The sequence below is a fragment of the Neodiprion pinetum genome, chromosome 2 (assembly GCF_021155775.2).
Source record: "Neodiprion pinetum isolate iyNeoPine1 chromosome 2, iyNeoPine1.2, whole genome shotgun sequence".
Taxonomy (NCBI): Eukaryota; Metazoa; Arthropoda; class Insecta; order Hymenoptera; family Diprionidae; genus Neodiprion; species Neodiprion pinetum.
Window position 1 is genome coordinate 38,253,778 of NC_060233.1, and position 21,979 is coordinate 38,275,756.

The window sequence follows — 21,979 nt, forward strand, 5'->3', positions numbered from 1 at the left end:
GTTACCCCCAGGTCTATGTATAGAAAGGATCTGTTCATGCGGCAACTGCCCCAAATTTCGATAATTAAGTTTCATAACGATTAATAAATTTCGTAATATGCTAAACCAGAAAAGTAGTACATAATTCAGCGTTATTCTTATTCTTTGATATCATACATAGAACAATGGTATATATTGCTAGAAACTCAAGTGGAAATAAATCGTCAATTTTGTAAAGCGATTCGAGTATAATTTACGAAAGAAGTCGTTGTAACGATGAAAAAAATTCGATAGCATTAATTTATTTAACGATTTCGAAATAAATACAGAAAAGTACAAACAAATGCTAATCCTTTTTTCAACTTGGATTACGCTTATCCGTTATCTGGAGCGTAAAGGATTGCCGCTAGCTGGTTAGAATATCGATCAAAATATTACCTCGGCGTGATAAAAAATTTCAATGGATACCTCGCACTTATGCGTGAAGAAAAATTGAACCTCGCGCATAACAGAATTAAAAATGCATTCTCAAACTAATCTCATGATCGAGCCGATCAGCCAACGATTCGCATAATCGCGACTGTGGGCGCTGTAAAAAAGATCAACTCTGGCGTAGAGGTGAACCAGCAGCGGTGCAAAAAAGGCGCGCCATCACTTCTTCTTGGCGTCTTTCAGCCCCGCGCCCGCATTAAACTTGAAGAAGATTATGTCCCCGTCTTCTACGACGTAGTTTCGACCCTGTTGCCTGTACTTTCCAGCCGCCTGAAAATGGTACAGATGAATAAGAAAAATTCTGGAGATATCTTTAAGCGACTCCGTGTAGAAGAATTGCGAAAATACCAGCGTACCTTGACCGCGGCTTCCGATCCCTCGTTTTTGAAGTCGTCAAACTTCATTACCTCAGCCATGATGAAACCTTTTTCGAAATCCGTGTGAATTCTTCCGGCAGCTTGTGGCGCTTTCGCTCCTTTCTGAAATTCCAATTCAGGCGAACATAGCATAGCGCATGAAAATTCGTTCGGCGATTCTATGAGCCAACGACGAGCTGGTTCTTAGGCTAAATTTAAACACCGCGCCGAATCTCGACGGGTGGAAAACTGCTTTACCAATGAAACAACTCTGTTCCTCAGGATCAACGATTGGCATCATTGCCTGTACCGGACTCAGCCATCTACGCATGGTGAGGAGAAGGCAAGCTTGCATCGGTATCCGGCATACTTACCAGCGTAAGGTCCTCATGTGGCTAATGCAGAGCGCTTCCGAAACACCCTTCATAGTTGAAGGTTCAGGGTAGGATTTGAATAAGTCAATATATCGATAAGAAATTGCTCGATTAATTTCTAGCAATCGTCGTAAAAATAAGCATTGATATTCAAGAAAAGAATATTTTGAATAACTGCAAGTCGCTAGGTGAGCAGAAACGTGGAGAACCAGGAAAAATTGGCTGAGGAAAAAACTGAAACACGCTGCTTGCGAGGCTCATTGCTCGCCGGCAAATTCATCCCTTGACGATATTCTTGATCCTGGTACTGTACTTAATGTCGTTAAAGACTTATGCGAATTAAATATCTAACCACATCTTACCGGGATTGTCCAAGCCTTGACTTCGTCGTGACCAGCGGTGAAGAAATACTGAAGCTGCAACGCCTTGTATCCTTGAACGATAATCTTGTCCAACGCACTGCAAACACACAAATAAGAAAATTACTTTACAAGTGAAGAATTCCTATTTAAAAAATGTTGTTCTTTCAAAATAAAAATGGATAAAAAATTTCAGATGGATAAATATAACTATATATTATACCTATAAATATACAAAAATTAATGCAATTTTTGATGAAACGTTACAAGCGATGAAGTATAAAGAAAGTCGGCTCTGGGGTCAAATGACGAATGATCGTTACGCATTTCAATTAGTTTAGCTAAGAAACGAATAATTTAAATGACAGAGGTGTACGTAAACTATGAGATGAGCAAAAATGGAAGAGAGAAAGAGAGAGGGAGAGAGAGAGCGGGGAAGCGAGGAAGGAAAGATACGAGGTCGACGAAACGTGATTGTCTCGAGCCAAATATTTCCTAATGACGGGGTACCTGCAGCGCCTAGAAGGTGTATTCTGTAGCGAACGGAGCCCCAGACTTCATGGAATACACATAAAGCCGGACGAAACGAGCGGCCCAATTTTATCATTCGAAGACCATTCTTTAAATCCAGCGATTTGTGACCTGGAAATAAAATCGTGGCGACCCGCCCTCTGATTGCCGGTTATTCCGCCGCCGCCGCCGCCGCGGCTGATGCCCCGCATCGAGGGGAATTATTTTTTGGCTCTTGAGGATCGCAGCTCACTTATCGCGTCGACGGTTCGACGATATCGACGACGGAGTAGAATATTTTTACTTTTTATTGGGAGGTATTCTACCCTAACTTCATGCGACAGCGACCCGTTTCTTTTTTTATCTGTTATTTTTATTAATTTCTTTTTTTTATTTTTTGTTTGTCACAAGAGAACCCGACGCGATGCGACGAGGTTGCGATGTGATTTTTTTAATAAATCAAGAGAGCCCTGTAATCATAGACACCAATTCCCCCGTTGGGAGAACGCGGCGGGGCGAGGGAAGAGATGCCGTTCAGGCATCGGTTTCACTCTCGTCATTTCATGAAATAACACACATTAGGGGACGTTATGTCATCGCTAATACAGTCGAGGGCCGAGGATCCAGCTTCGTACCACGCTATGATTTTCCAATGTGGCTTCTAATTCTTTCTATTCGATCCTATATCGCGTAATTCCATTTATTCAACGGCAATCATTATATTCACCAGCCGAAAGGGACGCAGCCAGCGACGAAATGACGATACTACGGTACACGTCATGAGATATCATTCCGCATCACCCTGAGGAATGTGTGAACCTAAAAGGATTAAATCACGCAACATTAAGATTTCGAAAAACAAATTAACAGACTTCTGATCCGGCGTTACTTCTCCGCTGTAAAATTGGGAAAAAAAAATTGCATTAAATCGTTGAAAAGACTTTCATCGCCGGCGAAAGAATTTCAGAAATGTCATCTGAATACTGAATACTGTACAAGGTTGTTGAATTCTGTGCAAGTTGGAATTGGTCGAGCAATTAGAGGCGCGGCGATACGAACGCGTTTTAGAACAACTATACAATTTCAATAGGAGCAGAAATATGAAAGCGCCGATGCTGGTTAAGCGTTAGAGACCGCATTGATGAAAAAGTAATCGGTAAAATACCGGTTACCCGTGGTTGGCAGAGATTTGGAAAGGGGCGTGACTCACTTGGCACTAGAATCATGCGAGCTAGTTGATAACCAATCGGCCTAATACGCTTCTGAAAACGATGCAAAATCATTGCAAAATTACAGGTTCTCAACCCTGCGCGCGTGTTTGCGTCCACGTAGTCTTCGCGATGAAAAATTCAACGTGGAAACGGTGCGGTTGTCAATAGACGAAACAAAAAGCACGGATTAAATAAACGGGACAACATTCTCATAGAATTAAATTCGCTATTTCAATATACGAGTCTTGAAAATTACTAAGTACAATGACCGAAGTAGCTGTAAATCATTGTATATACGATAAACAATTTGGCCTATCTCCAATCCAGACAAATCAAAGTTTTCGTACAACAAGAACCACCGATTGTGGTTTGATGGGCGAAAGACGAAGTCACGGGTGATTTTTCTCTTAAAAAATTAGCTCACGGCGGCATTAATTTGCTTGCACTGATTCCGGACGAGGCAGCCTTCGTGAAATTAGGCCAACGTGCACGGGGGTTGTTGATGTTGTTGTTGTTGTTGTTGTTACCGTTGCCTCAGGACATCGTAAAACAACGAAAAATTTGTAAGAGGGTAACAAATAATACCAGGAAGGTTTGAGAGGGTGGAGAAGGTAATGAAAAGCGGTTGAAACGGAGGATAGAAATTGGGCACAAAATCCGTAGTTGGGAGGTCGGACATTACGGGAACCCCCGTGGCTAAGAGTGACCAAAGTAGCTAGTCCACGGTGCAAGATTATACACGACGGGTGTTTTTGCGCAATTTTGAAAGAATTTGAATAGCCGTTCGTAAAAATATAATGAGCGAGCCAAGACTAACGGCCGTATAGTTATACTTTTATAGTTCCATAGGGGACGCCGGCGAGAAAGGGATAAGTCTAGGTCTCCGGTAAGGAAAAGTCCTCCGTTATTACCGAGGCTGCGGCCCAGTCTCGCCGGGGTTGGGACCTCGCGAAATCTCTCTTCCAACTCGGGGGATTATTGAGCGGTGAGAAAGCGCGAATTTACTCCATTTACGACCCGCTCGTCCGGCCTCACGTACGTATTTAGCAGCCCCAGAGCCTCGGGTCGCAATTGATTTAGTCATCTTGGTCGAGAGGGAATTCGCAACGTTGAATACCGATCGGCCGTAACCGACTAATCGCGGCTCTTTCGTGGGCCAAAAAACTTTTCCACGTCGTCGTCGTAGTATCTTTTTCTTTTCTTTTTTTTTTCGAATCTTGGTGATTAAACGAGGACTACTCACCTGGTTGCTTTGTGCTCCTCGAAGTACTTGGCGCGCTCCTCATCCTCCATGTCAAAGATCTTGTTCTCGAACACACCGCTGAACGGGATCAGAGCGGAACCGGGGTCGTTTTTATCGACCCATTCTTTGATCTTGATTAGCCTGTAAAGGGGAAAAGAAACGTGGTCCGATTACATCGCGAACAAGCTTGATCGTTGGGAAAATTCCGATATCACGAAAGAGAAGTGGAAATGAAATTGCTGTAAATGTGAGGAAGTCGACTGTATTAAAGTAGCGCTGTTGTCGTCGTCGTCGTGATACGAGAAATCAAAATCGAAATCGCCGAACTGATTGGCCTGCGACAATCGCGCCACGCGACATACACAGAACGTTTAATTTTCAACTGTCAATTCCCACGGCATTATCACAACCGGATACCTATAAATCGTGACTGAATAATTGATACGGTAATGCGCGACCGTGTACACATACCTTTACACAGGCGGTATCCTACTACTTTTATTACTACACACATCGGAACACCGACGAATGAGCGATTTGATTTCTGGATTTTATCTCCTCTTCAGAGCAAATCGAAAATATATCGTGCACGGACTTCTGGCTGAATATTGGGTGTAGGGTAAGGTTCGATACTTTAAAACTCAAACTCCGAATTCACTCACCACTTGTTCTTCTTGCGGATGTAATCCTTTTCGGACAGGTTCACCAGGTAGATTACCGGCTTCGACGTTAGGAAGAGATACTTGTTCAGCACTTCAATCTACAATTATCAACCGTATCACATTTAATTCCAATTGATATTGACGTGCGTGAAGGGACATTTTTTCCCAACTCAGCAATTGAGTCTGAATTTTCACTGAGTCAGCCGATTGTCTTTAACACTAATGTAATCTGATTCCATTGGTTCGTAACAATCGCTGTATCGAACTACTTTCGCGAAACTTGAGTACACTAACTATTTACTTGGAATAAGTAGCAAAAGTTCGTTTAAGCTTGCGGATTCAAAACAATAAAACGGTGCAAATTTGGAGCAGCTCTCAATGGCTTGAAAAATTCACGAAGATAAGAAACTTACGTCATTTGCACTCCAATCGGCAAATCTGATGTGCTTTTTCTCGTCAACCAGAATGGATTTGACCTTAAGGAGGGTATCCTGGAAGGATAAAATATCATCTCGTCATTAAATCGATGACAGTGTACGAAGAATTCGAATGCTTGAGAGAATAATGTTTGAATTAGGCGGATATGATAACGGAAGGTGGTATATTGCACATCTCGAAGCTTTTCGTTGTTCCGGCGATGATCGTTGCTCCATCAGCCATCGGCGAAACGATAACAAACCGAGATGCGTTTTACTGCGAATTTTTTTCTCACCTGCGGATAAGGCTTCGTGTAAACGTTACAGGGAAAAAATGTTGCCGGAGGTCCGTCCGTCGGTTAAACCGCTTCCAATGTTTGTTTCAAAGCGAGTTGTGCATCCGTCGCGTGTGAATTGCTCGGCGATAAAGTAACGCGGCCGCGAAATGACGAGCGGGGAAAATGGAAGCTAAGGCAAACTCGACTCTTGTCCTTGATCATCGAATGGCAAAGACAAAGGGTCGGGAACGGGGCCAGTGCGGATAGTTTCCCAGAAGAAATCAATCGAAGAGCTAAAACAGCCGATCACCCTTTACCGAGAAACTCCGGTAGTTTAGAACGCGGCTCGCGCTCCGGCGCAATCCGCTGAGAGTTTTTCAAACACTCCACACCTTCTGTAACCTTATACCCTGTAACTCCGGCAGTGCATCCGCGCAAACCAGAACATGCCTGATTGCTATCTGTGTCGGTAAATTTCTCCAACTGCACGCCGACGTGTAACGGTCTTTTCGTTTTCGCGGTTTGTTTAGACTAGGATTAACTCCAATTGCGGAGCCCCTCGCAATTAACGAAAATCTTCCGTTATCAATTTACTTTTATTGTTTTTTATTGTTTTTATTTAAAACGAAATTTCGGACGTTTGGTATGACTTAATGACATGTATCAATAAATTAGAACCGAATAAAAGAAGCGTATAAATATCAACGAAAATAATAAATAAATTATATAAATAAAATGGGGACGGCGGACATCTAGGACGACAACAATTCCATAAAAGGCATACTCATAAAATTACAAATAAAATAGTACAGGTCAGAATATATAAAAACTTATCATAAGCGTCATAGAGGATATTCTTCAGATCCCAGTTCCCATTTCTTTGGTTGCGCTCGCTAATTCCGTGCCCGGCTGAATTCGAATTCCCTCGTCCGTCATATCTTGGTGGGTTTTCCTAGATCGGGAATCCGTATGCGTTTACTTCATTTTCGTCGGTTGTCTTTCTTCGTTCGTTATGATTCTTTATTTAGAGCGCACCCAGATGACGATCAACCCCCATCCGTCGTCTCCCGCTTATACTTTTCAATCGATTCTAATCCGTCGTCTCTCGCTTACACTTCTCGATCGATTCTAACCCGTCGTCTCTCGCTTACACTTCTCCATCGATTTGAACCCGTCGTATCACCGCTTAGGTGAAAGCCCCCCTCTCTACGGACCTACCTATCACTGAGTCCCGTAGCCCCTGCTTTGGCGGCTAAATTCAACTGTTACAGACGCAAGCCACTCCGGATAATTGGCTACTCCGGAAATTGCCTGAGCACGGATCACTTACACCGAAACAATCTTTACAGCCGTCGAATAATCGCTACTCCGTTTCAACAACGTTGAATCGACGAATCGAAGCTCCGAATGATTCTCAAGTTCGAAAATTTTGTTCCAAAAAACAAACGGGGGAAATCGTACAAATGTTAACGTAAATTTGCAAATTTTTCGTTCTCGACAATAATCGCTCGGGATTGTTCGGTACTTTGGTAATAGTTCGAGCAATCCGGAATGCCGACTTTGTACTGGGAGTTGCCGTTCAGTTGTCCGGCCGTTATTTCATCCCTATTAATCACGCTTCACCGGATTTGTTGCAGCGTATGGAATGGTCCAGGATGCGATAAAGTTCAGCAGGCTCGAACCACCGACGACGAAGCAGAAACGGCGTGCAATTTGTCGGCGAATCGATCCATTCGCTGGATCTACGAGATGAGGGGTATCATCAGGAGTCGTTGACGGTATACGAAAATTAAATGTTTCGAGAGGCTTTTCCACCGCCTCGAGACAATCTCGCCAAAGGACGTATTATTCAAACACTGGATCGTTGTAACATCTGCTGCACAGGGAAGTAAAACGCGCTTCGCGAAGTACATCCCATACATCGATGCGCGGCGAAGAGCATCGCGATCGTTTATCCTCAATCGTTTGCGGAATAACAATTCAGGCGAGATAAGGTCGGCTCTCCACGCAGGTCTTTGCGGCGTTCGATCGGCGGGACTGACTCATCCTCAGGGTGATAAATTGAATAACTGATTTGTCCGCCGTCACATTATATGCCCCGTGCGGTATATACCTCGGGTTGAATGAAAACTCGAAATAAGAGAGGAAAAATGATCAATCAGATGGGACGTGATGGCGTTTCGGAATTCTTACGGGGCGATAATAGACCGCGGAGCAGCTGAGGCTCGGCTCAATCACAGCACGGGGTCTTGTTCGAACTCACATTATCTTCGAGCTAGCTTCACTCGAGGTGTCCGCAAGTCACGCTCCCCGTCGTGAACACATCGATTTAACAAATCGATGTTTGACTTTCCTATTTCATTTCTTCGGCTCGTGGAGAACAGCGGTGGTGTGTCGGTACGTACGTCGCGGATGTCTTGTACACGTATCGCAGAAAAATAAGACAAAGGAGCAGAGAGGAAAAAAAAATAAATAAAATTACACATTTTATTCTTCGGTCTTTTTCCTTCGCCGATTCATTTCCGTACAACCGCCGGTTACGATGACGGGGCTAATTTTTCCCCCAGGTCGAAAAATCTCTCCAAAACAATCGACGAACTTGGACAGAAATTTTCGCCAATGAAATTGGAAGGACCTTTTTTTACGGAACGTTGAAAGGAATCCAAAAGTTGAAAGAGAAATGCAAAATTCTACGACATTATTTTTCTTCGCACTTACGTATTCGGGCTTCAGTTTCTTGTCGTTACCCCGAACAACCAATTTCTCAAGTTTCTCGAGATGGGCATTGAGGAACTCGACGTCCTTGAGCCTGAGTTCCTCGCTGATGATCTCAAGATCTCTGACAGGGTTGACCTCGCCTTCGATGTGGGTTACGTCATCGTCCTCGAAGGCTCCTGTATGAAATTAAAACGGATGTTAAAAGAACGTCGGTTTCGCGTGGCGTATGCGGTACGTAACGTGGCATATTGCGCACACGAAAAGTCAACTTTCCGTAACAACCGCAATGAATATCGCAGTAGGTACACCGGTGACTTTTTCTGCCAAAGAAGTTGCACGCGAAGATAAGAAGACAGGGGACGATGGAGCCGCGGCGAAGGGGACAGAAACGGTTCAGTCGATGGCCGCATTATTATTTGAAACCCTCGACGATACAAAGTTGGGGATGCAGTTAGGTACGTTGGATATTCAGAAGCCCGAGGTGCACGGTTTCTGCTCCTACTCTCTATTGGCCTTTCTTGGCATATCATTGGCATATTCAATTATACGGATTTTTTGTTCGAACGATGACCGTTTTCCGCGACGAAGATTGACCGCAAAAATTACCAACAGCCTGCGAGGTGTAAATGATTCCCGATGTATAATACCGGGCGATAGACTATTGCGCCAACAAATTGCTGAATAATCACCACAGTCAAAGGGGCAAATCGCCGGGGGTTTTATTAGATAAAAAGTAATCACACAACTATACATAATGCAAGCATGCCGCTGATCATTCTTACCTCGTTCCCCGTACCACGGCAATTTCTTTCGCGATGTTGAACGGCGACGCGGATTAATAAAACGCCTCGAACTCGAACTATACAATCGGCCGATCAAACGCTGCGGACCCGAGCGCTCGTATTATATGCTAATCGAATGGGTGTGCCGTTTATTACGAGACTTCATGCCTGCGTACCGGTACGATCTTCCCTGTACCAACGGTAATGGTTGCTGAGGGAATTAATGGCCGCTGCTCGGAATTCACGACAGACCGAGCCTAGTTTCGATCCTTATCGCGCGTTTGTTTCGGTCTTCATGTAGGTTATGCATGTCGTTCGAGTCTCAGGAGGAGGTGAAAATACGTTGTGAGTAAACTGTATATTGTGCGTTAGCACTCCAAGCCGCTTTTCTACTGGCGTTGAAGTGAAAATCAAAGAAGCTTTTAAAGATAATAAGTGAAAGAAAAGAAAAAGAATTACCGCGGACAACGGTAATCGAAGCGAGACAAACGCGGAGTAATGCATGTACGCAATACCGATCGCTGATGGGTCTCGTGCATCATTCATCGAAAAAGCCGAACACACGTTACGTCAGACGTCTCCTAGCAGGGTAGGTAATGACTGACTTGGACGACCGGAAAACGTTCGGACATTCATATGGCAGCGCGACAAGGGTACTTAGTTCATATTCTTACAATCAGTCTTCCGTGTTTCTCCGACTGGGACCCTGCAGAGTCACGAAGACAATACCGAGCGGCATTGGTATTTCCTGTATAAGGTTGGAGTCGGAGATATCAGCTAATACGAAGCCATCAGTCTTGAACATTTTTATACAATTTCTTTCGCCGATTGGGGGGTTTTATGGAAAATTATTACAGTTGGACTCCGGGACCGATACCTCGTACATGTACCGACTATACTTACAGGTACACCCGCGTAGAAGTATTCACATCAAACATTTACCAGCCGAAAATTGCAGGCTGCAGACTGCAGCAGGTTCGCGGGGGCGTACGCGACAAATCATTAAATATAAAGAAACTTGTCGTGACGGTATATTGATACCATTGTGCTGATACGCCACGCGACGCATCTACCTCTGAGTTACGTTTTTCGTAAAGCAGCTGCTTCCTTTTTTCCGTCACATGCGCCAGAGATGATGTAAGCAATCTTCGCTAAATTTCAATAATTATCGATACCCGTTCATGCGGTAATTACAGCTGAGTGTTGTTGTTCGCAAAGAGATTTGGGAGGAAAGGGGATCAAAGGCCTAGCTCTTGCTAGTTTTTGTGAATAAGATTCGTGAGATGGATCTGGCTTCGAAGCAATTCCGAAAGCTCGAATATTATCGTATTAAAGGAAAGTTTGACTCACGACAAAGATGAAATATGGCGTCACAGGCGCTGATGTGGGACAGAAAGGCATTTCCGAGCCCCTGGCCTTCGGCGGCGCCCTTAACTAGTCCGGCGATGTCGACGACGTTGAGGAACCCCGGAACCTTGCTGAAATGGTGTAACAAAGGCGAGAATTGAGTGGTTAGATTTGTCAGAGGTGATTCGACCCGTGCGCTCCGTGGAACTGGAGATTTACTCCAAGTATTCGCGTCGCTTTGTGGGTACGAATCGGGATCAAAGGGGCACGCGCGATCTGCGTACAGACAAGGTAGGGAGAGAGATGGATAAATGAAAACGGGGGAGCATGGGAAGGGAGAGAATGCGCGACCCCCGTGACAATGAGCCGTATTTAAATGCTAATCTCGCCCTCATTAAACAATTAGTCTTTGAAGAGAGGCGTGCAGGGGCACAGAGGCTACATTAGCGGGCTTTCATAACAGTCTGGCGACTTCGCAGGCGACACGTGCCTCCGGAGCGCTGTCGAACGTTACACGTCGCGCTTCTTGGTGTGCGGGGTGGTTATGCCCCCCGTATTCTGAACTGGGTACGTACAGACTGTAGATGTATCCCCGCAATGCCCCCATGCGTCCCACATCCGCCCTGAATGACAATCGCGTTATTTTGCATGTAGAATCTTCGCGGATCAACTGCTGCGACTTGAATGGACTCAGTGAACTGAAAATTACTGGCTGCATTTTGTTACGCTGCACTTTCTGAGCTCATGTAGATATTTTTGAGTTATTTTCTCACGCGTATGCGGGAGGTGCAACTTTTTGACATTAGGTATCATTGGATGATCAATCCTGTACACAACCCGTGATACGAAGTACCGAAGCGACTGAACTGAGCTTATTTTTGTACTTTTTAAATATCGTGATCTAGAAATCCTGAAAATAAAAATATGTTAAATCTACGAAAACCAGAATGTCTGACAAGTTTCTACGAGAGATGGAATAGGGTGCCTCGGTATTTCACTGGCAAAACGGGGCGCTAATCTGCATTGCAGATCACGTTTCCTGGTCGCTGCTGCTGCTGCTGCTGCGACGTAGTCGTTCGTATAAAGAGCGAGACATATGGAAATTTCCCTATTTATTCCGAATGGTTTCCTCGACAAGAGAGAGCTTTTTATTCTCCCCAAATAAGAATTATTCCCCGTGCGTTTTATCGATGAGATATTTCGAGTCGTAACCTTGAAACTCGTTTACTAACCTCGGAGGCTTGAAGTACTCGCACAAGTAGTCGAAACGCGCATCCGGAACCGGTACACGACGTGCTTGAACAAAATGACATGGTTAGACACACTCTGCACTATAAAAGACATACAAATAGAGGGTTGAGGGAATGAAAAAAAAAAATATTTGAACCAAACGAACTTCGAGTCAGCAAACTCAGAAGTAATGGAACAGCGCACTTTACATATATACGCAATTCGTAAAGTACTACCAATTACTTTACACTGAGGACTGTCTGAGGCTTGAGATGCGTTTGATTTGCTCCACGGTGAGAAACTGAGTTGAAGATCTGCGGCGAAACTGATTGGAGCCAAGCGACGAAACCGATCGATGAGAAACTGATCGAAATCTGCGCTTGGGAAGTCTGTCCTCGGCGGGAATGGTCACATGGGGGTTGACGATCTTTTTCGCATTTCTAACAGCGACTTGAAGGAGATGACGCCTAGCGTTCATCCGCCGCAAGGTTTCCTCGTAAACGGCGACCTCGTCCAAATCACTTTTGGTGTTGTAGATTTTCAGGTATACGCCGATGTAAACAGCTGCCGTAACTTCCGGGGTCATTCCCGGTAGCTTGACTCGTATAACGCCGACTTCGTTAACGGCGCGGATTACGAGTTCGGCGACAGTCTGTTCGAGGAAGCCGAGATTGGGCAAAGCGTTGATATTTATCGGCGGAAATGTACGCGTGAAGTTGATCTGAACATCCGCGTACTTCGTCGGCTGGGTTATAAATTTTTCGCGACATTCCGTGGAGCAGAATAGGTACAGGTCTTCCTTGAACACAACGCCAAGCGTGTTCAGACCTGGGAAAACTCGCCGGTCCGGAAGACTGTCGAGGTAGGTAACCGGGCAGAAGCCGGAAACCTTGAGTCTCTTCGCCCAGCAAGCGTGGTTCACGTCGATCTCTTCGTCGACGATCTCGGGGCGAGATTGGGGCAAGACGACGCCTTGAATCGAGGAAAGGATTGCCGAAGCGTTGGCCAGGAAGGCCGCCAAGTGAATATCGCACACCCAGTAGTAATGCGACCGGAACTGCACCATGCCCTCGTGATTTGGCGGGGTACCAGAAAACGTGAGGACAGTATCGCGGCCCAGACACACCGGGCAGTAGGACTCGTACCGGCTCTGCCTCTCTCTGAACTCGTAAAGAGAGACGCACAAGTGGGTGAGGGAGTGAGCCGTGTCGTAGTCAGCTTCCCGAAAGTATTTTTTTATGCTCGAAAACCTCCGGCAAACTTCACGGTCTGCGCGGATCCATACCGCGAGTTTTTGGGCAGTGGCATCGAGGGTGACTACGTTTTGAGAGAATTTTTTCAGCCAGCAACGATAGTCTGCAGCTCCTGCCTGCCACTCTTCGTACTGGTGAGACAAGTAGCAGGGCGAAAAGGTCGGAGGCTTTGTTCGAGCGTTGGAATCCGCCGCCAAACAGCGCAGGCAGAAGTCCAGGTCAGCCTTCAGGTCGACGACGATCATCGGCTGGATGCCGAGGAAGGCGAGCTCCTCGGCTTCCGATTGGTTCTCGGGAAAACCGTCGAGAATATAGCCCTGGGAAATACCGCGAGGATCAATGGAGTCGAGTTCTACGCATCGAGCGATGGACTCGTCGAGGGCAGTATGGCCACCTCGAAGATGGGCGCTGGTCAGCGTCGCTAGTTCGGTCCAAGAAAAATTTTTCAACGTATGTCGAAGCACCTGGCCTCTAGTTATCGCTTTCATTCCGTATGTGCGAGCAAAGCGGTTGGCGATTGTTGTTTTGCCGCATTTCGGAGGGCCAATGACTGCGATTCTAGCCGGAATCAGGGGCGTGCATGAGTCCTGGTTAAGATATTTCAACGGGTGTTCAATGAAGGCGGTTAGTCTTTCTTTTCCCGCCAGAAAGTAGATGTATTGACGATGTAGGACTGGGTATATCTGATGGGCTGCCTCGAGAGGCAAAAACATCTGAAATGGTATTTTATTCTCGAACATTTGGACCGGACAAAACTTGCCGAATGAGCTCAGAAAGTAGTACCCGCTGTCCAACAGCTTTTCGGCAGTTTCTACGTCGACCTCCTCGACTCTTTCCAAAAATGAAGCATTTCGAAAGACGTAGGGGTTCAGAATCTTCAGCACCGTCATCAAGACTTCGGCCTGGCTTTGCTCAGCGTCGACTTCTATCCACGGTATCGACTCTTCCTCGAATACTGATTTAGCTGCTGCCAATTTTTGACTGCTGAACTCGTAGTCTTCGTCGACCTCCCGCCGTATCCGCTCTCTAACAGTGGCAGGATGCTCCCAATCCTCAAATTTCACCGGGTCTTTGTATCTTGCATGAGATTTCTCCTGGAATTCTGCTCGATCAATTTCAGCTTGAGTCTTGTCGACTTCCGAGTCGCTTGAATCACTGGAGTCATAGGGGTCGTCCGTAGAATCGATATCCGCGTCAGAAGTTGAGACCTGCTCTTCAATTTCTCCGCTGTCTCCACTTTCGTCATCTTGTCCGTTTCCAGGGTCGATCAGCAATCGATTGCGCCTGAGCTTTCTGCGAGCTTTCAGCATTTTCAACACCCACTTTTCTCTCAGTTTAGTAACTTTTTCCATTTCATTCTCGAATCTCACCTTCTCGTTAGCTTTTCTTTCATCCTGCTTCATTTTCCAAGCTTTGTACAATTTCGAGGTTGTTCTCGATCGCGCTTCATCGGGACTGCATACGAGCTCAACGACGATTTCCGGAACTGCAAAATTGCTCAAAGCAGCATCCGCGTCGTAAGAGCTAGCGGGAAAATTGTCGAAGATAAGGCCAGTCCACCGATAAGGTGGTTCAAATAAATCCGTCAAGCATTCTTTCAGCATTCTTTTTGGAAGAACTGCTCCCTCTTTCAAGTACTTCCGTACGAATGCCTGAATAGTTGCTCTGTCACAATTGTAACGTTGATCTCCCAGGTCTTCCGGGAGTTCCACATCTCCTTCAGGTTCTTTTACCAACGGTAAACCGTTATCGTCGAGCGCAAGGACGTCCTCCGGTCTCCTTTTCACCAACGGGATACGGCGCTCTTGCATGTACCGATCTAAGCGTTTCTCGAAATCTATATGCGCCATTCCGTAATTCCTACTGATTGCGTTGCTCAGCGTAGACTTTCCAGATCCAAGTGGTCCTACGATTGAAACTCTAGGCAAGGGAACTGGTTCCATGGGCCTTCGACATGGGACAAAATCACGAGGCTGATTCACGAATTCGTTGAGAGCCGCTTGGCTCGAGAGCAGATAAATTTTGTCCATGAACATGGCACTGAATTCGTCTTTTCCTTTCCATAATACGTTATGCTTGCGCAGCGCGACAGGACAAAAAACTCCAGTGTCCCCCAATCGGCGGTCGTCTTTTTGTTCTGATGGTTTTTCCGGTATTTCCTCTTCCTCCTCCGCGAGTTCCTCGACATCTGAGGACACTTCAACGAGGTTTGCCTCTTCAGCTTCTCTGTCTTTCTCTTCGTCGGTCATAACGGTCGCTTCGAATCGATAATGATCGTCAATTTCTTGTTTCACGTAACTTTCTACATTTATCGTGGCAGACAGTTTCACATCTATAATTCTTAAGCCCTTCTCCAGTAGTTTTTCCCTCATTATCTCCCAGATTGAATCGAACTGTTTAAGGGCATCGATGTATTCGGTTAGTTCTCGGTCTTCCGAATTCACTGTAATGGAACTTTCTGAAGGTTGACCTTCAAAATCTCCTTCTGTGTCATCTAGCTTATCAACATCTCCAGAGATTTCAGATTTTCGTTCTTGGTCTCCTTCTTCTCCCAGCTCACTCTCAGCTTCCGTAAGCCTCTGTTTGGCAATCTCGTCCCGATAATTCTGACGCCATTTTTTAATCAAGTACTCGTACGGCTGAGCCTCGTGAAGAACGATAATTTCTTCAACTTCCACGCCTTTTTCTAGCACTTTTTCAAGCAGCTCAACATTTGCGTTCATTCCGTCAACCACCCAGCCGGATTCCGCCAAACCTAAAAAATTGGGCGCAGTTTGTGCAGCGTTTATGTTGGCTGCGATTAATTTGCCGACGTCTTCGACAGCGAGCTCGACTCTCTCTTGACGAACTTTTTCAGTTCGCTCCACCAAAATTGCAGCAACTTCCGGATCGTATTCGTCCAATTCACGTATCGGAGGTTCCATGTAAATCAATGCCGTCGGCGCAAAGTCCATTAGAATATTTTTATCTCCTACTACTCGTTGGCAGAGTTCGAAGTCCGTGAGCAGAGAAGTAAGATTATACTTGGCAATCTCGTCCCGCATCTCTTCAAGTTCTTTTTCGTGTTCGTAATCTTCTTTGGCAGATTTATTTTTAAGAAGTTGAAGCAGCCTTCCAGCCACCAATTGAGCTTCCGTGCACCAACCTCTCAAAGCCGCGATTCTCGCAACTTCTCGTTCATCCCTTTCGTTCTCTAGATTTTCATTTACCTCGTCGATGACCTCGCCGCATATTTCGTCAACAGCTTTCCGGATAAGCGAATTTCTCCGATGATCCATCTCGCGATTTTCTATAGCCTGTGGATCGAGTAACTTTCCTCCATAGATTTGCGCCAAGAACTCGGAAAGACTTGTTTTTCCCGATTGTTTCTGACCGTAGACAAAAATCTTGCATACCGGTTTCGGATTAGGTGGTAGCAAGAAGGGTCGCGGGTTTTCAACGAACGTTCTCGCTGCTTCGGGGCTCGACATGAAGTACATCTTGTTCATAAACCGAACCGCGTTTGCGGGACTTCCTTCGATTCTCCGGCCCTTGGAGAGAGCGACGGGGCACGTGAATTTCCACTTGGACAACGTCCAGCGGAACCTTGACGCTACCACGCCTTTGTATCGCAGCTGTTGAACGACTTCCTGCTTGTCTTTTCCTTCGAATTCACCGTCGTTCGAGGACTGCGGAGTCTCTTCGCCACCAACCACCGAATCGCGCTCGTCCACGTCGAACATCTTTTTCGGCAAGATAACCCTGGGCAACTGCAACGTCCGCAGTCTGACTCGAACTACTTGGAACATGCGCGAGGCCGAAGTGCGACCATCGACACGAATCACGTGCTGAGGATTGTGGGCGAGAACGAATCTCTCTATGCAGGGCAAAGCGTACTGCTCAAAAATCCTACACTGGACTTCGACGTTCGATCGCATATCCGACAATCGCGTTACCAGATGCTTCTTCAGATCCTCATGAATGAGCGCTTGCTCACTTGCAATTTCTCGCTCGAGCTCAATCATCTCTTCATCGTCCGATCCGGAGGAAGGACCTTTCCAATTTTCTCTCGCTTCCCAAAGCCCGGTGTCGATCGTGTCGCCCGAGTAAGGATCCACCCTGAACTGACCACGTCTCTGAATCACGTCGGGATCCGGACACACAACGTATATAACAACACCAGGCTTTAATGGCCAGGTGCTAAAGATATCCTGTATCTGGTTCCCGATGTCCCATTGATAATCGTCGCGCAGTATCATGCGCAGAGATTCGGTGGCGAACGGATTCCTTGCAAGATCGTAGCTTCTCGAGCTGTCCGAAGTGAGGTCTTCTTCATTCTCCGAAAGTTCCTCCTCCGCAATCTCGCTTATTTCCTCTTCCAACTCACTGCCCAAGCTGTCGTCGACTTCGGTCTTCTCGCTGTCGACTTTCGCCGAGACGAAAGAGGCCTGTTTCGTCGGGGTGAACGGAATTTGAACGGATGATGGGTTTGGATATGCGGCATAGTCGAGGTCGGGATCGTTCGGAATCAGAGGAAGTCCCTCGACGACATATCCTCGGTGCATGATGTCTTTTTCTTTCAGCCTCGACTCGACCAAATTCATCACAACTTCCGGTCCGACGCTACGTCCAACTCTTAACACCTGCTTGATCCAGCGCCCTTTGTCGGTGTTCGCCTCGATTTCCTCCCTGAGAAGGCACTCGGGTGATATCAGGACGCAGTTCCAGAACTTCGCGATCATCTTGGCCAGTTTAGTACTGTTAAGGCGCGGCTTTCCGAAAATCGCAAAGCAGACGGGCTCGGTGAGCAGCTGCTTGCACCTGGCTTCCTCTTCCGAGTAAGGATCACGATCAGAGAATGGATCCAGTGGCGGCGGAAAGTGAGGCTGAATCTCACCACGCCCCGAGCAATTACAAACTGTTTCCATGAACCCAGAAACGCGAGTGAACGGATTGGTGTCCTCGTTGAAAGCGTAGTACATGTTCGCCTTCGGGAAAATCCTCGGATTTGGCTGTGGCCATGACGGCGAGCTCTTGACACGAGGAGGGTAGCCTTTGACGTGCTCGAGGTATTTTCGCTTTGTGATGACGGACGTGCTCACCGCGAACTTTTCACCCTCCCTAGTCGAGGGCTTTGCGCAAAATTTAAGCCGTTCTAATTCCGTGTCGCACATTCGGTGTTTTAGGTTGAGATAATTTCAATCAAGTGACAGGCGATGATCAGTTGTGGTTTGAAATCAGGAATAAACAGACAATGGTCGAAAAAAAATCGACGAGAAGTGTTCATTCGCTTGTTACGAGACGAGTAAGAAGGTCAGTATAATTGGTCATATACTTATGCGAAAACGTGAATTACAATAACGACTGTGAAAAATGAATACTTATTTTCATTTGGGTCAATCGTGCAGAATGGGAAGTTTTCAGCGGCGGCTTGACTCTTGGTAAGAACGTTGAAGAAGGTAGACTTCCCGACATTGGGTATCCCGACTATGCCGACCTTGAGATTGGTGCCGACGCGGCCGATCAACGGCTTCTTTTCCGGTTCCTCAACCTTCTTCGGTGCCATTCTGTAAAGGAAACAGTATAAAGGATTGCTTCGATTTAATTCGAGTTATTCGCGCTGAGCTTGCATCGCCGGTTTCCGCAACGAGGCCGCTCGAGGCACCCGCTTGTCATTACGGCCAATCGTACGAAGTCAGAAATGGTTTCCGTGGTAGTCGGCCGGCATTCAGAATCCGTTTGCCCCGCCGGGGGCAGCCTGGCAGGCAGGCAGGCCGCGTCCCCGTCGTCGCTTATATTTCTCTGGAGCTTCGGACGGGACATGTAAATGATCGCGTATATATACACGCGGAGAGCGTCAGCGGTGGATAATGCGCGCGATGCTATATAGCTCGCGGTAAATAATTATATTAATGCGGGCGCAGCATCAACGAATTGCTGTGTTTACGTGAGATTGCAGCCGCGTTCTTGGAGGCACCAACTCGACTCCATCATTCCATCTGAAACCCGATGAAACGATGGCACGCGGGGAGGGCGACGCGGAGGAAATCGGCCCCAAAGGGGTCCTCGGCATTAGAGGGGCGGAATATGGCGGGCGGGTACCCGATTACTGGGCACCACGCTACTCGCGAATCACCGGCATCACGCCGCACATCCGCAACCCAGCCTCAGGCCGCCAATCCGCCTCCGCCGCGACGCTCGTCGCCGTTGCAGGAACGCACACCTACACGTAGGTATACGCCGATGATTCTCGACGATCGCGACGACGCCGTTTTCGTCTAACCGCGATATTCGATCTTCTCGCAGCCGCTACACCCCGAGGATCCCGCGGCTCGAGGAAGAACGGATCGGCGTGTGGACCGTTCGCTTGTCCATTTATTTATTGTTTTTTACTCTTTTAGCTCTGTACCCGCCCAGCAGCGAGTTACCAACGAAATTTACCAATTATTATAATGGTTACCCGAGTGGGTTCCATACTGTATACACACAAAGATGATAAAAAAAAACCAAAAATTGTTGAATGTAACATATGTGGTGATAAAATGTGACGAAGAATGTATTCTGTTTATTCGAATAAATGTGGCTTTGCTGAATAATATAAATTCTTATTTGCATTTTTTTTTCAATTGAATCGAATGACATGTTTTCGAATAGCAAAATCATTTTCCTCGCCTTATTTTGTAAATTCAGCTAAATATCTCTCTATGTGTATGCAAGTCAAAACTTGGACGGGTGAATATTTCGAATAGCCGTTATATGGAAATTTTAAATAGATGAATTGTTCGAAATCTTTTTGCAAAATTATAAAATTCATACCTTCAATATGTTGCTCGTCATAAGAAGGAGAATTCACAACGGGATGTAATTCGTGTTTACTAGAAGTTGGTAAGAATTCACACGTAATAGATATTTTCAGGTTTCTGAGAGTCGGTGATGGTAAAAATATTATTTTAAACACGGAATAAGTGTACTACATAACTATGCTATTTTTATATTCCATAAAATTCGAAATGATACCGCAACTTCTTGAAGGAAAGTAAGATTAAAGACTGCAACAAATAAATCAGCTTCAATTTTTATACATTTCAAGTGAATTAGAATTGATTTTCAAGAATATTTGGTACATTAATTAATTTCTTTTTTTTTACACAATTGAGGATTCATAACTAATGAATTATCTAATCAATACGAATTAAAACACAATACTCAAACTATGTATTGCGAATTTACAAAAATCTCGATAATTAAATTTCGTAGAGGTAAGATCTCTGTTCGTAAATTTTGAAAAAAATAAAAATATACGCGTTCTTTTTCTGTCGAATAATATTCAATCATTATATTTTCGCAAGAAAAAGCAGAATACATAATTCAATCGGATATAAATTAAAGTAAACCGGTAAATATGAATCTAACATGAAAACAGAATAACGAGCTCACGTGTAATAATTATACCTGCAATAAATTGCATATGCAAGATTATTTCGTGGGGGATTTTTCAAGTTTGAAAGTTGGAACGACGAGCGGGAAATCAAGGAGCTGTACAGTGCTGCCGCCTGGCGACAATCTACTAAATCATTGTCCGAAGCGACGTGGTGCGGGTCCAGCAAGAGCGTCGAAAACCTAACCTAGCCCCAACCTAACCTAACAATTGCCAATTAACGCAGCGAATGTGGCTCGGTTTGAGATACGAGAGTTAGAGGGACGCCCCTTCTTTTTTTTTTCAGCAAGCGAAAATTCGTTCGTTGCGAATTTCAGACAGCTGGAAAACCTATCGAAACTAATTTCGGCCTGTCGCAGGCTCAGCTGCTCGCAGGCACGACTCGCGGATATTTTTGGGGTTAATTATTCGACCGCGAATTTTAACGCCGGGTCAACGGCCCCGGGGAGAAAAGAAACGGACTTCGCCGAGTGTGAATTGATAAGAGGAATTAGATATTACCTGACACGGGGTACCAGACAGCCGGCGTTTCTGTAACTGTGTTGTGAATGCAGCCCTCGCGCACAACGTGCCGCACGTCGGCAGACAGAATATTTTCATCCGGAGAAACGATAGGCTCGAGGTGACGTCACTACCAGTCGAGCAGGACGCTCCCGCGGGTAACTCGAGCTGCCTTATCGACCGAGGCACGCAGGCGACCCGCGCCGTGAATGTGTTTAAATATAAACCCGCGGGAACCCTTTTCGGTATTCTCGGAGTTTCATTGCTCGCGTCGCTGCTGCTCTACCAAATATATTTACGGACGGTTGTTTGGGAAAGATATATTTCTCTGGGGAAATTCGCTGTAGCTTTGCGCGTGAATTTTACATACTTGTGCAAAAACACTTTTATTTTCCAACGTTGGAAAATTGTAGATCGTTTTTTCAAGACAGTAAAAATACAATGCAATAACATGCAATTTGATTTTTTTTTTTTTACTCACTTAGTTATCAACTTTCATCTTGCGAATCTGTCGTGTATTTTGTATAAAATATAAAACGAAATATCGTAAGGATATTTTAGTAAATGCAGTTGCAGTAGACTTAATTCAGATATCTTCGTATTCATTTTGAGATTTTGGTGAGAACCGTTTTCGACAAGTTAATTTCTAAATGGAGCGAAATCTTTTCTTTTTGATTTTTTGAAATACGAATTTTCGGAGCAAGCTTTATCGATCCTTCAGAGAAATTTTATGAAAATTAGTTTGATTAAGCTGGATTTATAGACATACTCGTAGAACATTAACAGAATCCTAAATTTTCATAAACAGGTAAAATATTGAATGAGAAAAATATACATACTCACGTTTGATT

The 21,979-nt window shown here is 45.5% G+C and overlaps 1 protein-coding gene across 1 annotated transcript; it reads right to left on the bottom strand.

The window, feature by feature from the left end:
* Positions 1-261: 261 nt before the first annotated feature.
* Positions 262-21,270, bottom strand: LOC124211285 (obg-like ATPase 1). Its single transcript, XM_046610187.1, has 11 exons — positions 21,129-21,270; positions 18,575-18,756; positions 11,960-12,020; positions 10,731-10,858; positions 8,599-8,774; positions 5,600-5,677; positions 5,187-5,284; positions 4,525-4,665; positions 1,564-1,660; positions 828-950; positions 262-741 (listed from the first exon to the last, which is right to left on the bottom strand). Exons 2-11 carry the CDS (start codon positions 18,753-18,755, stop codon positions 631-633), a joined length of 1,194 nt encoding a protein of 397 aa, XP_046466143.1. The 5' UTR covers position 18,756; positions 21,129-21,270; the 3' UTR covers positions 262-630.
* Positions 21,271-21,979: the final 709 nt, after the last annotated feature.